The following is a 16,494-nucleotide window of genomic DNA, read 5'->3' on the forward strand; positions in this document are numbered from 1 at the left end:
CAGCACTAAGAACAAGGGACACCCCAGACTCACAGATACAGTCAGGTATTACAAGTTGTTGGTTAATATTTTTAACTTAAAGGTGCAGTCTACACAAAATTAAGCTTTCATGATTCAGATAGGGCATAACATTTTAACCAACTTTCCCTTTTTTACTTTTATCATCAAATGTGCTTTGTTCTCTTGGTATTCTTTTTTGAAAGATAAGCCTAGGTAGGCTCATATGCTAATTTCTAAGACCTTGAAGGCAACCTCTTATCTCAGTGCATATTGACAATTTTTCACAGCTAGACAGCCCTAGTTCATGTGTGCTATATAAACAGCACTGTGCTCACTCCCGTTGAGTTACCTAGGAGTCAGCACTGATTGGCTAAAATGCAAGTCTGTCAAAAGCACTGAGATAAGGGGCAGTCTGCAGAGGCTTAGATACAAGGTAATCACAGAGGTAGAAAGTATAGTAATAAAGCAGTGTTGGTTATGTAAAACTAGGGAATGAGTAATAAAGGGATTATCCATATTTTTAAACAATAACAATTCTGGAGAAGACTGTCTCTTCAAGCAGTTTGAACACAACTGGTTACTATATAGACATAGATTACAAGTGGAGCACTTCTGATAGGACAGGGTGCACAATCCTTATCCAAGTCATTGGTAAAATAGTTTTACCAGAGAATGTTAGTGCAGCCAACACATTTTAGTGAGCACTATACGTTTAATGGATAGCGGAGCCGTACTTAAATAGCTCATATTACTAGTTATGATATATGTTGTGTGCAAGAGCAACACATAATAGCACTGAAAAATGTAGCTCCTGGAGTAAAATGTGTGTGCGTGTATATGTATATATGTGTATATAACTGTATATGTGTGTGTACATATGTAGGCTTATGTATGCATGCATGCACATACAAATACACACACATACATATAGTACACTTTCGAGTTACAGCTTAAGGTGAGGAATTTAGCGTGGCTATGCTATCCGAACTCTATGCTTTATCTTCAGTGCTAAGATTTGTATTTTCTACTTGTATTATGGAAGTAAAAATGGGAGCACTAGGGATTGTGCTCTAATTATGTTAGTGCACCATAGCGTTACTATTTTTACGCTCTATTTGTAATCAAACTCGCACACAAAAGAAGATACTGCTTCAGCATTTAAAAACCTGATATTAAAGGGACATTGTAGTGCAAAAATAAAAAGCGCTACTTTTAGAACTACTGTACCTCCAAGTCTATGGGCCTGATTATCTAAAGTACCCCTAACAGGCCAGATTTGCATGATATCTTAACTAGAGCATAGGTGAAATAATGAGGTAAAATGTTGAAAGCAAAATGTACGCTAACCTGAGGACTTTGAGTATCGTGAAAGCGTTAACGTCTCTCCATAGGCTTCATGTTTTCAGCTATTTGAGTGGAAAGGGCTCCAAAGTACATATGTATATATGTGTATTCATGTGTATATAAATGTTATTATGTTTATATACTGTATGTATGTATATACACATATAAGCACATAAATACACATGTATACACATATATACATATGTATATATATATATATATACATACATAAATTTACACACATATATATATATATATATATACACACACACACACACATTTGAGCCCTTTCCATTCAAATACCTTTTCATATACCATATACCTTTTATCCCTTATAACTTTTGATTTATAATATTTCTATGAAAACAATATTTATCAGATAGTGTTTATGTGAGTGTTATACATTATTTGAATGTATTTGTATTGTGTTTGGTGCAACTTTTTATTTAACCCTGCGAGTCCATGCAAGGAATTTAGTTGCGCTAACCCAACAAGCTTAAATTTAGTTTGCGCTTGCGTGGCCGTGTTTACTTCATCTTATAATATGAGATCAAGTTAGCGCGGGTGCGATAGTTCAATATCGTGCACTAACGTTAGCACACCATTTGTAAATCTAGCCTCAGGTGTGAACCTTTAGAATAAGTGATTCTTAAGACATTTGTCTGCATTTATTAGAACTAAACTAAACAGATTTTACATTCATAACGTTTTTTTACTGCATCTTTGTTTTTTTAGTAGTCTGGTGGTATATTTCACAGTATAGTTTTTAGCACAGATTATAAGTGTTATTTTAAAATAAAATAAAAATTCCAAACAGGTGAAATTTGAAAACATAGGCCAACTAATTATAGTTGTTAGTTGATTTACCAGCAGATATAATTAGCTGACCTGAAAAAACATCATTGCTTGTTAGACCATAAAATGTGTTGACAGCAACCTATTAAGGAACATTCAAAATGTATATTTAGTGAGCTCAGTACTGTGTGTATGCTGTTGCGTTAAACTATTTGTTCACTGAACGCTGAAAATAAAAGTAGCACATCTATTGTAGTCTAATCTTGCAAAACAGTTACTTCAAGACACAAGGACGGCTGATTGATAAATGAAGTGTGTAGAGATCATGTTAATACATGACGACTGGTATAGAGGAGTGCTGTAGTTGCTAAGCACTGTTATAGCAACTATGGTCCAGATTACGAGTGGAGTGCAAACGTTTGTGCGTGACCGACAAGGGTTTTATCACAACGGTTTGCGCTCATCAGGCTTACCACTCGTATTACGAGTTGAAAATAAACACGATCACTTAAGTGTATTAGCAATTTACGCTAGAATGATTACTGCGTCCTCAGCACTCTGGTTAACTGTTTCGCAAAACTAAAAAGTTTCACGAAACACATCAAAAATACATTACAAAGTACATTCATAATAACACCATCTAATAAAAATTATTTCAAAAAAATATTGCACACAAAAGTTATAAAGGCTCAAAGATATGAGGCAGGCTTTAACATTAAGATAGATACATACATACACATCTTTAAAAATGTATATGTATGTATATATGTGTACATATGTATTCATGTATTTATTTGTGTATTTATGTATTTACAGACATATATACACATAAAAACACATAAATACATATGTACACATATATAGAAATATACAGTATATTGGAGCCCTTTGCCGTTAAGTAGATGAAAACATGAAAAAAACATTTATGCAAAATTAATTTGTATAAAAAGTGTTATAATGTGTATTTACTGTAAATATTTCACATTCCAATGTTCTGTACATAGCAAAATAGGTTCTATGATTTTATAAATAGATATTCCTATATATATCTGTTTATATCTATAACTATATACAATCATCTATATATAAAGGTATAGATATATATGGTACCAAAAAAACATCAGATATACTGTATATAGAAACATTTATTTATGAATAAATAGAACATATTGGAATGCAAAATATTCATATTTTCATGTCAGGTTAGCGCACATGAGAATATGCGATCAAATTTGCGCAAGAGTAATGTGTTAGTGTTTTTCCACTTTTTTTTCTCCATTGACTGTTTTCTTTCAACTCATAATTAAGGATGGGCGAATGTGTGTTTATATTCGAATTCGAATGTTAGAACGAATGTTATTGTAGAAATTCGATTTACATAATAGAATGTTGATAAGAACGAATATTCTTAAAAATTCTATTATCGAATGTTATTTACAGTTTTCGAATATCACTTTCGAATTCAAATGTGATATTCAAATTTGAATGTCACATTTGAATGTCACATTCGAATTCGAATATTACATTTATAAAACACAATTGTAGACTAGAAATACTATTTTGAATTCGAATGTCACATTCGAATTCGAATGTCACATTCTAATTCGAATATGACATTTATAAAACACAGTATTAGACTAGAAATACTATTTCGATATTTGAATGTGACATTTGAATTCGAATGCAGCATACAAATTTGAATATTACATTTAATAAACACAGTTGTAAACTAGAAATACTATTTCGAATTAGAATATGACATTTAAAAAACACAGTATTAGACTAGAAATACTATTTTGAATTCGAATGTCACATTCGAATTGGAATGTCACATTTGAATTCGAATATTACATTTATAAAACACAGTAATCTAGGTGACAGTATTAGACTAGAAATACAATTTTGAATTCGAATGTGACATTCAAATTTGAATGTAGCATTCAAATTTGAATATCACATTTAATAAACACAGTTGTAAACTAGAAATACTATTTTGAATTTGAATGTGACATTCAAATTTGAATGTCACATTCGAATATTACATTTAAAAACACAGTATTAGACTAGAAATACTATTTCGAATTCGAATGTGACATTCAAATTCGAATGTAGCATTTAAATTCGAATATTACATTTAGTAAACACAGTTGTAGACTAGAAATACTATTTCGAATTTGAATCTTACATTCGAATTCGAATCACATTCGAATTTGAATATTACATTTCGAAATTGCATGAATACATAGCTAAACATTCTATTATTCGAACAAATATTTTTGAATTTTATTGAAAAATTTGAAAATGAAAATTTGAAAATAGAATGTTAGAATGTTATATAAACATTTGAAATTCAATTTAAATTTTGAATTTTTAGAAACATTCGCCCATCCCTACTCATAATATGATTGCAACCCGAGTACAAAAAACTTACTTCTAGCGCGATTAATGCTTGAACGGGAGCGTTAACTAGCACTCCACTTATAGGGGCCCATTTATCAAGCTCCGAACGGAGCCTGTTGGCCGTGTTTCACAAAGACAGCTGCTCCATAACCCTTTCCGCCTGCTCTGATGAGGTGGACAGGAATCGCCGGAAATCAACCCGATCGAGTATGATCGGGTTGACTGAACCCCCCCTGCTGGCGGCTGATTGGACACGAGTCTGCAGGGGGCGACGTTGCACCAGCAGCTCTTGTGAGCTGCTGGTGCAATGCTGAATACGGAGAGCGTATTGCTCTCCGCATTCAGCGAGGTCTTGCGGACCTGATCCGCACTGTCGGATCAGGTCCGCAAGACCTTTGATAAATAGGCCCTATAATCTGGCCCTATATGTTATGTTTTTAACTTTTCAATAAACAAGTTTTGCCTATACAAGGTAGAGGGCTTTTTAATGCACTAATAGACTTTTATTGACTCATACAACATACTGTGATAAACTATACCATGAGGTGCCCTCTATCCTGCTCTATGTCTCTTTTGATGTTACAGATTTCTATAGAAGAGCGCTGCCCCGTGAATGAGTACTGTGACCATGATGAGTACTGTGACCATGATGTCATATAGGTTTGCTCTACAATATTTTTGTTTACATAATCATTTTATTTTGTCAATGCATTCAAATATTTTAATACATATACATATTTCAATTTATTAGCTGCACTAATACACTACAAGAGGCAATCATTTTATTGTTTTTCTCAAATTTCACTTGAAGAACTGAACTGCAAAACTGCATAACATAACCAGTAGCACAGACATCCCAGTGAGTTAAAGTGAATGTAAAGTGAAGGCTATTAGATAAAGTCAAACGATACAAGTTAAAAAATGAATGACACTTTTATTCATGAAATCGTTAGTATATACTTATCTTCAGAGATTTTAAAGATGAAACGCTATACGTTTAAGAGCTGAAGCTCCAGTCGCCATTATTAGCAATTGATTGACAGATTACTCATCTGCAATCACCTAATCTCCCCCCCCCCCCTCCCCGTGCCATAATGTTTGTGCAAAGTGGCTGAACGCCCCGGGGGGGAAACAACGATTAGTTGATTGTAGATGAGTCATCTATCAATCAATTGATGAAAATGGTGACCGGAGCTTCAGCTCTTAAACATATAGCGTTTCATTTTAAATATCTCTGAAGATAAGTATACTAACCATTTCATGAATGAAAGTGTCATTCATTTTTTAACTTCTATCGCTTGACTTTATCTAATAATCTAATAGCCTTAAAGGGACAGTCTAGTCAAAATTAAACTTTCATGATTCAGATAGGGCATGCAATTTTAAACAACTTTCCAATTTACTTCTATTATCTAATTTGCTCAATTCTTTAGATATCCTTTGTTGAAGAAATAGCAATGTACATGTGTGAGCCAATCACACAAGGCCTTTATGTGCAGCAACCAATCAGCAGCTACTGAGCATATCTAGATAAGCTTTTCAGCAAGTGATATCAAGAGAATGAAGCAAATTAGATAATAGAAGTAAATTAGAAAGTTATTTAAAATGACATGCTCTTTCTAAATCATGAAAGAAAAAAATTGGGTTTCATGTCCCTTTAACTTTACATTCGTCTCTATGAAACTGCTAACACCCAACAGTGAAAATGTTGGCTCTAATTTTCCTATTGGTTTACAGGCAACTAAACCAGGTTGTCACTTAGATAGGAGAGCTACACAGTCCCAATGATATATAAAGAGCTTGCTATCATTAGGGATGTCTGAATGTTTCTGCAGATTTGGTAAAAATAACAAATCATAGTCACATTTGTTTGTTCTATATGAATGTCAAACGCTTGTTGAATATTCTACTTTTAAAACAGTTCATCTCCCCCCTACCGACTATGGCCTCGCTTCCATTGAGTCGTTAAAAATGGAGCCGTAAGCTACCAAAGCGGCCGACAGCTAAAAGTAATTTACGGCTCCATTTTAGTACCAGGTTTCCATTGAAAAGATTAGCGTGTTGCACGCAGTCGCTCTTTTCGGCCGTACGTAAGTTTGCGGTGCCAACCGATGTCAGATTCGACAAAAAGCGCGCCATAACAAGTGCATTGCCATGGTAACCCGACCTCTGTCTATAAGAATAACGGTTTGCGCCTGCGCGCCTTACCTGTGATCGCCTCTAGAGAGAAAGACACGGGAGATAGTTGCGCTGGTAGGAGTTTGGTGGTTTTGAGAGTTGTTTGAGAGTTAGTGGAGAGTTTGATATCTTATTTTCATATATTCTTATTGTAGGCCTCATATAATATTAGGAACACACACACACATCCATACATTAGTTAACACACATTAGTTTATATACACAAACACACACACACACACACACATCCATACATTAGTTAATTAACACACATTAGTTTATACACACAAACACACACTTTTATTTGATACAAACACATTCACATCTTTTTTTATTTTATTAACCCCCCCCCCCCCCATATCCCCATCTTCCTTTTTTACTCCTTTCATTAAGCCCCTTATCCCACTTCCCATCTCCCCTTTAACTACCCTTCCCTTACCCACTATATAACTTTATTTTACTTTTTTTTCATTTATACATTTTGGCCATCCTTTTTTTTTTTAAACATCCCATATTTTTATTTTCATTTCACTATATAGCCCATCCCTTTCTTCATTTGTATCCCTTATTATTTTTCTTTAATTTTGTTATAATCCTTTTTTTTTATATTTAGCCCATCCCTTTTTTCATTTACATCCCTTTGTTTATTTCCACCCCCACATTTTATTTTTATTTTGAGGGATATAGAATAGAGATAGTTAGGGTCTAGATAGGTTAGGTAGTTAGTTTTGTGGATATTTAATTTAGGGTTTAGTTAGGTGAATTAGTGTAGTTAGGTAAGCTAGGGACTTTAGTGCTAGGTTAGAGTTAGGGAGGAAGAAGAAAGGGATGGATAGGCCTAGTGGAGTTGGGAAGAGGGTGGCTAGGGGGAGGGCAGTGGAGAGGGTGGATAGAGGGAGGGGGAGGGGGGAAGTAGGGAGTAGTATGGGCAGGACTAGGGGCCGAGGTTTGGGTGGAGGATTTGTCCTTCCTTAAACCCTGGCAGAGGAGGGAAGGAGAGAGGGTGGAAGAGGAGTGGAGGTGGGAGGAGTGAGGAGGAGTCAGCCTCAATTAGGCACACAAAGAAGAGGGAGAGTGGGGCAGACTGTGGCAAGTGGGGGTGGGGCTGGTGGTAGACTGTCACAGCCTGCAGGGACAGAGGAGGTAGAGAGGGCTGGTCCCCAGTCACAGGAGGGAGAGTCTGTGTCTGCTGGCCCTTCAGGTGTGAAGGGCAGGCTTAGAGAGGAGAGGTACTCTGAGGAGGAGAAGGAGGCACTTGTTGAGGCCTACTTGGAGAGGGCACCTCAGCTGGAGAACCCTAACCAGAGGGCAGCTGTCCGGAATAAGCTGTGGGATGAGATTCGAGTGGCAGTCAGCTGCTTAGGACGTAATCGTTCGACTGCCAGCATTAAACACTGCTATCATGACTGCAGGAGGGAAACCAAAGCGAAGCTGGCACAGCAGTCCAAATATGCACGTGGGACAGGTGGTGGTCCTAGCAAGAGAATACACCTAAAGTCATGGGAGGAGATGATGGCCAATGTCATCTCAGATGAATCTGTCCTAGGATGTAAGGGGACAATGGACACATCAGTGCCAGCTGAAGAGGTCCATGAAGGTGAATATTAAATATCATATGTAATAAATGTTTTATTTCTAACAAATATATGTTAACATCAGAAATATATATCGGCTTTGTTTTTTAAAATATCAATGTAATCATACACATGTGTAATACAGAATATAGAATGTTCATATATTATATATGTTTAGGAATCAATTGTGTTCAAGCATCAGTGGAAAACATACCTAGGTAGGATTAGTACAAGTAATGTTTTACATGGTTCAAAGTCTAATTTGCACAGTAACTTAAAGTGATAGTAAACCCAATGTTTTTATTTCATGATTCAGATAGAGCAGCAATTTTAAGCAACTCTCTAATGTACTACTATTATCAATATTTCTTTGTTCTCTTGGTATCTTTATTTGAAAAAGTAGGAATGTAAGCTATGGAGACTTGGCATTTTTGGTTCTGAACCCTGGCTAGCGCTCGTGATTGGTGGCTACATTTAGCCACCCAATAAGCAACAGCAGGTTCTGAAACAAAAATTGTCTGGCTCTTAAGCTTTACATTCTTGCTTCTCAAATAAAGATACCAAGAGAAGGAAGAAAATATGATAATAGGAGTAAAATATAAAAAGTTGACTAAATTTGCATGCTCTGTCTGAATCATGAAAGTTTAATTTGTACTTCATTGCCCCTTTAATGGCATCTTAACATAGTTGTAGTGGATATATTCATCCTGATTTCTGGAGTGGCTATCTTCTCAAACAAGCAAGGGTATAGATTTAAATTCTTTCGATCTATATCATATATATGGACTATGTGTAATACAAAGAGTCGCTTGGAGGCACAATCTTTAAATATACACCTCTGGTTAAATATGTTTAAGTTCATACAGAAATAATATATATATATATATATATATATATATATATATATATATATAATATATCTATATCTATATATTTGATTTTCAAATGTTAGATGTTTCATCAGATTAATTTATAATTACAATTTATTTTTCAGAATTGGAACATGAGTATGAGTCCTCAACAAGACCAGAGGCCAGTGATGTTCCGGAATTCAGTGAGGAGGAGGAGGGGGATGTTATTGAAGCTGGATACTCCTACCTCAGCATACTTGAAGGAGATGAGCAACAGCCACTGGCCTATGAGGTTGAAAATGTTCCTGGCCCATCCCCATATTCATCTGGGAGGACATATCATCAGATGCAGCCTCCATCACCACAGCATTATCAGATGCATCCTCCACCACCACAGCATTATCAGATGCATCCTCCACCACCACAGCATTATCAGATGCATCCTCCACCACCACAGCATTATCAGATGCATCCTCCACCACAACAGCATTATCAGATGCATCCTCCACCACCACAGCATCAGCAGATGCATCCTCCACCACAACAGCATTATCAGATGCATCCTCCACCACCACAGCATCAGCAGATGCATCCTTCATCACCACAGCATCAGCAGATGCCTCCTTCATCACCACAGCATCAGCAGATGCCTCCTTCATCACCACAGCATCAGCAGATGCCTCCTTCATCACCACAGCATCAGCAGATGCCTCCTTCATCACCACAGCATCAGCAGATGCATCCTCCACCGCAGCATATGTACTATATGCCACCTCAACAACAGATTCAGCACCCTCCCATGGCACAACAAATGCCGCCACCACTACCACCACAACAACAATCACCACCCCCCCCCACCAATGTCTGTCCTCAATTGGATATTGAGCCACCCACACAGTCCCCAAGACTGAGTGACGACAACCTCACACAGAGCCAGGAATATGTGCCAGAGACACCTATACAGCCACAAGTGCCCCCCATAGAATCCAATATCCCCGCACAGTCCCAGCAGGATGCTCTACTGAGGCTCATTCACAGGGAGCTTAGACTTACTAGGCTCCAGCAGCAGCATGATTTCAGGAGGCTACAGAGCCAGATGGACATACATAATGCCGCACTCGTCCGCCTGTCAGAGGCAGTGGAGAGGCTTGCAGATAGGCCGCAAACTCCCTCCTCACTCGCATCCTCCGTTATCTCCCTGCAGGACCCTGAATCGCATGTTTTAGCCTCCCAGTCAGCTGGTGTGCGTCGCCCAAGACGCCACACTTCCATCCCAAGTACCTCTCCTCCAAAGGCCAAATCCCGCCGCAAGCATTAATAAGTATTTTTCTTTTTAAATTATTTCCAGATATATAATATCTAATTTTTTTGTATGAAGCACTTTCTTAAGTGTGATTTCCATCTCATAAATATGCATATATTTTTCTAATCAAAATTAGAAAATATATTTCTAAATTGTTTTAATAGCTGTTTATTTTCAAAACATTAACAGCTTTATTCATTTTTATTTCACATGATGTCAATTAATATGCAGGTGTACATTGTTGATAAATGTATGTGTCCTTTTATTGAGGATATTATGCCGTTTAAGAATACTTGGGGATACGTGTCTGAAATTTATACAGTATATGCTATCTAACATTGGTCAACGTGACATGTGTAAATGTTATGATTTATATTCCACAAGCATATGTTGTTTGCTCCTTCAGATGAAGCTAATAAGGCTTATACAGTTATAGAAGAGTTGAAAAGTAAATATTCATTACTGTTGATATGGCCAAACACCTTGCATTCATTCTTATAGTCCTATGTGGAATGTAATATCTGAAATATATACCTATCATGACTAATACCTATAATGACTAATGCACTCCTTTTTGTCAAGATTATTATTCAATATTTAGAATAATTAGATAAATGTATCTTTATGATATTTAAGCAATGATGTATACACAACATATATGTGATTGCCATGATATAGAGATGATTAATACATTTTAATTGACATCATATGAACAGACACAGACTCTCCCTGGGACCAATGCACAATGCACTTTTAAATTGTTTCAATAATTCCATGTTAAAGACAATACTTCATATCTCTTGAAGTATGTAATATTAAGCACGTATGTATTTTGGTTAATAGTCTAAATATTGCAAATGTATTATCTGCTTTAGCAGACATGACATTACATATATTTTATAAATATTAGTACTATGACACATTATAACTTTAATGTGTTATCGTTTTGTATTGAATAAATATGATTTTCACATTGAAAATTACATTTGAATGAGGGTAAATCTGTAATAATAAAACTCATCTTCATTATAAACAACTTATTTCCTTTGAATTATTTTTCTATATGTATTGAGATTATATATAGCATCCCTGGGCAAAGGTTTCATTTTGAATAGGTAGATATTTTATTTATTTTTATAATATTTTACCAGGAAAGATACATTGAGATTTCTATAGTTTTCAAGTATGTCCTGGGTACACAAAACATTGCATTGATACAATGGGTACAATAAAATAAAAAAAAATAATAATACATATGCCCAAAAATTTAACATAGAACAGGTAGGAAATATATAATCAACAATGACAGGTGCATTCTGTTTTGAGATATGTAGAGAGGGATCTCTTAAAGAATATTAGGCATGGGGAAGGTTTGAAAGTGTGCGGGAGGTCGCTCCATAATTGTGGTGCTTGCATATATTTTTATATGTACATACATATTGATATTTCTATGACAACATGGGTGCAAATATTCGTATACATAGGACCAATAAATGTAGCATATATAATGTTATTTGTACATTGAAACACTCATAATTTCTTTGGGATTTGCAATTTCAATGAGAAACAGGCCTCAAAAAGCTCTTTTTCCTCCTTTACACCTAGTTGAGCTGGGTGTAATATGTCTCAATGTATCGACAGCCTCCGACAGTGTATTAACGGTTAGCGCTTTCAATGGAAACCTGGTATAATTTATCAATTAACGGCTTCTATTACTTTCTATGGGACGCGAAAATCTTTTCGGCAGCCGAAGTCCGGCAGCCGATATTGAGGTATAATGCGCCATTGGAAACAGTCGTTAAACGCTATTGCTTTCGACAGCATATTTAACGGTTTGTGAGTGCACGCAAACTGAATTACGACTCAATGGAAGCGAGGCCCATGTTATTCAACTAGCAAATCTAAAATTCAATATTGGATGTAACTTTTGATTCTCAAACGTATAGTAAGTATAAGAAAATCAATGTTCAAATATAATATTCAAATTTTTACTTTTACCTTTCTATATTTCTATATGTCAACTTAAATATTTGATTAATATATTCGATATTTGAATTTTAACATTTGAATTTAAAGGGACATAATACTCATATGCTAAATCACTTGAAACTGATGCAGTATAACTGTAAAAAGCTGACAGGAAAATATCACCTGAGCATCTCTATGTAAAAAAGGAAGATATTTTACCTCACAATTTCCTCAGCTCAGCAGAGTAAGTTCTGTGTAAAATGTTATACTCAGCTGCAGCCCAGCTCCAGGTAAAAAAATGTAAAAAAAAAAAATGAAGAAATGAACAGCAGCCAATCAGCATCAGCAGTGCTGAGGTCATGAACTCTTTTACTGTGATCTCATGAGATTTCACTTAACTCTCATGAGATTTCATTGTAAACTTCCTTACACTGAATAGGGAAATAAGATGAGTGTGTACGAGGCTCAACCCCTTAGCTGTCCCAGGACAGACATACTGATTTGCTGCTTAGAAGTCCTTTACAATGGGATGTGGCTACTGATAAACTTTTGAGGTAAAATATCTTTCTTTTTTACATAGAGATGTTCAGGAGATATTTTCTAGACAGCTTTTTACAGCTATGCTGCATCACTTTCAAGTGTTTAAACATTTGGGTATTATGGCCCTTTAACTGTTAACATTTCTTCTACAGAAGCATTTGAATAACGGAGAGAACATTCCTACGAAAATTTGTTCTACAATTCAAATGTCAAAACTGCAACATTAACCCAGTTTTTAAAGGGATATGAAACCCAAAAATGTCCTTTTGGGATTCGGACAGAGCATACCTATTTTTTTTTAAAAATCCAAATTAACTTCTTCTATTATGACATTTGCTTTGTTCCCATTATAATCTGTTTTGAAGAGATACCTAGATAGGCATCTGGAGCACTACATTGCAGGAAACATTCTTGCAAAACTGCTGCCCTATAGTGCTCCAGGAATGGGCTGGCTCCTAAACATACGTCCTAGCTTTTCAACAAAAGATACCAAGAGAACACAGAGAAATGGATAATTGAAGTAAATTAGAAAGTTGTTTATAATTGCATGCTCTATCTGAATCATGAGATAAAATGTTTGGGGTTCATATACCTTTAATCAACATGTCACTACATAATGTACAGAATATTCCTCTTACACACCCATTCAGTATCTCTACTATCTCAGTAAACAGAAAGAGCGCAAGTTACAACTCTGGTGTCTTCACAATCATTATTATCTAGTATTCAGTTAAAGGGACACTCAAGTCAACATTATACTTTATTGATTCAGATAGAGCTTTCCAATTTAATTCCATTAAGAAAATGTACACAGTATTTTTATATTTACACTTTTTGAGTCACCAGCTCCTACTGAGCATGTACAAGAATACACAGAATATACGTATATGCATTTGTGATTGGCTGATGGCTGTCACATGGTGCAGTGGGACTGGAAATACACATAACTTTGAAATTAGTGAGAAAAAAAATCTACTACTTATTTGAAGTTCAGACCAAGTGCTATTGCTGTGTTTTTATCATACATTTGTTTATTAAGCAAATCAACTGTATTTACTGGTCCTTTAATAAAAAGAAGAGTGTAGCATGGTCGTAACCATTAATCCTATACTGTAACCTCAGCTAAAAACAAATAATTAATTACACATCATTTCCTTTATAGAAAAAAAAGTTACATCAAGATTTAGAAAAAAAAAACTAACCTTGGCAGCTGCCACGGTTCCATAGACAGATGGTTGTCTATTCCAAATACAGTAAAAAGTTCTTTGGTCCAGTCTCCAACCGACCTCACATGTACACTGAAAAACTGTTCCTCTGGAGCTGAAGTAAGTGTAAACGGGTGCCATTCAAAGTGTGATACTGCAGGGCACTGAAGATAAACATACTGCCCAGGCTCCATGTTAAATCCACATTTTTTCATTTGAAGTTCTAAAACTCCAGATGGATGGATCACCATCTAAACAAATATAGAAATTGCTCTTTTAGACCAGACTATTTCATAATGTTGCATTGAATATACACTAATATTAAAGGGACAGGAAAACCCCCTCAAAAAAATTCATGATTTAGGTAGAACATACAATTTTAAACAACTTTCCAATTTACTTCTATTACTAACTTTGCTTCATTCTCTGGTTATCCTTTGCTGAAGGAACAGCATTGCACTACTGGTAGCTAGCTGAACACTTCTAGTTAGCCAATCAAAAGAGACAAATGTGTGCAGGCACCAATCAGCAGCCAGCTCCCAATAGTGTAGGATATTAGCATATTATTTTTCAACAAGGGATATCAAGAGAACAAAGCTCATTTGAAAATAGAAGTGAAATTAAAAGTGGCTCAAAATGACCTGCTCTATCTGAATCATGCAAGTTTCATTTTGACTTTCCAATCCCTTTAACTTCGCTCCTGAATATTTACTGTTATTTAGCTCTGTTTTACAAAGATGTCTTTTATTACTCTTATTACTCTCAATCATTAATATAAGAATACATATTTGCTGTTTAAAAGTTGCAAAGAATTCAGGAAAATAAACAAGATACAGTAGAATATGTTATGCTACCTTTTTTTTTTGTACTGTGCTGCAATTGTTATAGTTGATGTATAAAATGACAGTTTATCATCAGCTCTGCTCATATCAGCTCTATATTCAGAACAGGGAGTAACAGTTGGTAATTACTGGGTAGATGCTTACATTGAATTTGCAAAGTGTGAAGTTTATTTATAAAAGGAAAGTATTGTAAACCTAAATTGCAAAAATAAGGTACAGATAGTGCTGCGAGTTAGTATAAATATAATGTATCTATACTTAAAGTGACAGTCTAGACCCTATACTTATTCTTTATTACTTATTGCTACATACCAGACAAGCATCTTGCAACAGGTTCCACATCTATAAGCATGTAAGAAGTACATGAAACCTTTAAATAATCATTGTTTGTTAGCTGCCGAAAATGGCCACCAAGCTCCGCCCATAGCTTTCTTCTTGTACAGTAAGCTGTTTTCTTGTACGACAGTTTAGCAGTACAGGTTTAATATTTTTTAGTTAGCTATTTCAAAATGCACATGCACAAATTAGCATATGTGAGTAAGAAAACTTTTCTAAGAGTTGATTGTGCTTAGAGAAACTTAACATACTAAAATATACACTCAATAGGTGGGCGGAGCTTGGTGGCCATTTTCAGCTGCTAAAACATGATTATTTAAATGTTTCATGTACTTTTTACAAGCTTATAGATGTGGGATCAGTTGCAGGATGCTTCTCTAGTATGTAACAATAAGTAATCAAAATTATGTATTGGGTCTAGACTGTCCCTTTAAAAGGAAAACCTCAAAGGATAATCATGTATGGAATTGATTGTTACAATGCTACAATATTACAAAACTACTGGGTGGAGTTTAAATACACCCTTTTCCTTATAAGAGACTCTAGGGTCGAATTATCAAGCTCCAAATGGAACTTGATGCCTCTGTCTCTGCGCGAGCCTTCAGGCTTGCAGGAAAAAGTAGTTATGAAGCTCCATAACTGTCCACTGCCTCTGAGGCTGCGGTCCTCAATCCACCCGATCCTATATGATCGGGCTGATTGACACCCCCTGCTAGCGGCCGAATCTGCAGGGGGCGGCATTGCACAAGCAGTTCACAAGAACTGCTTGTGCAATGATAAATGCCGACAGCGTATGCTGTCGGCATTTATCGATGTGCGGCGGACATGATACGTTACATCGTATCATGTCAGCTCGCACTTTGATAAATTGACCCCTCTGTCTCTCACTAAACAAGAAGTGCGCTCTCAAAAATGTCTTTCCACAGAAAGACGAAACGCGTAGAGGCTTCTTGTCCTTTACAGGCCACCATACTGACACTCAAGATGCCGGAGGATTACACTTCTGCTGGACGGTGGGGATTATTCCAAAGCCTAGTATGTTTTGAAGTAAGAGCAGTGTTGGTAATATATTTTTAATATTGTTTGTCTTGTAGGTGTCTGTCTTATTTGCGCTTGTTCATCATTAAACATTTTACATTTGAGTAACAGTTGCGTTCT

General features: G+C 35.8%; 1 protein-coding gene across 1 annotated transcript in view; it reads right to left on the bottom strand.

Moving 5' to 3' along the window:
- NOX3 (NADPH oxidase 3) overlaps positions 1–16,494 on the bottom strand; it is a 79,606-nt gene that overhangs the window by 14,744 nt on the left and 48,368 nt on the right. Inside the window, exon 8 of the mRNA XM_053712217.1 lies at positions 14,156–14,409. Coding sequence (XP_053568192.1) covers positions 14,156–14,409 — 254 coding nt within the window. The remainder of the gene's footprint in view (positions 1–14,155; positions 14,410–16,494) is intronic.

Source organism: Bombina bombina, chromosome 4 (assembly GCF_027579735.1).
Source record: "Bombina bombina isolate aBomBom1 chromosome 4, aBomBom1.pri, whole genome shotgun sequence".
In the NCBI taxonomy this organism is placed as follows: Eukaryota; Metazoa; Chordata; class Amphibia; order Anura; family Bombinatoridae; genus Bombina; species Bombina bombina.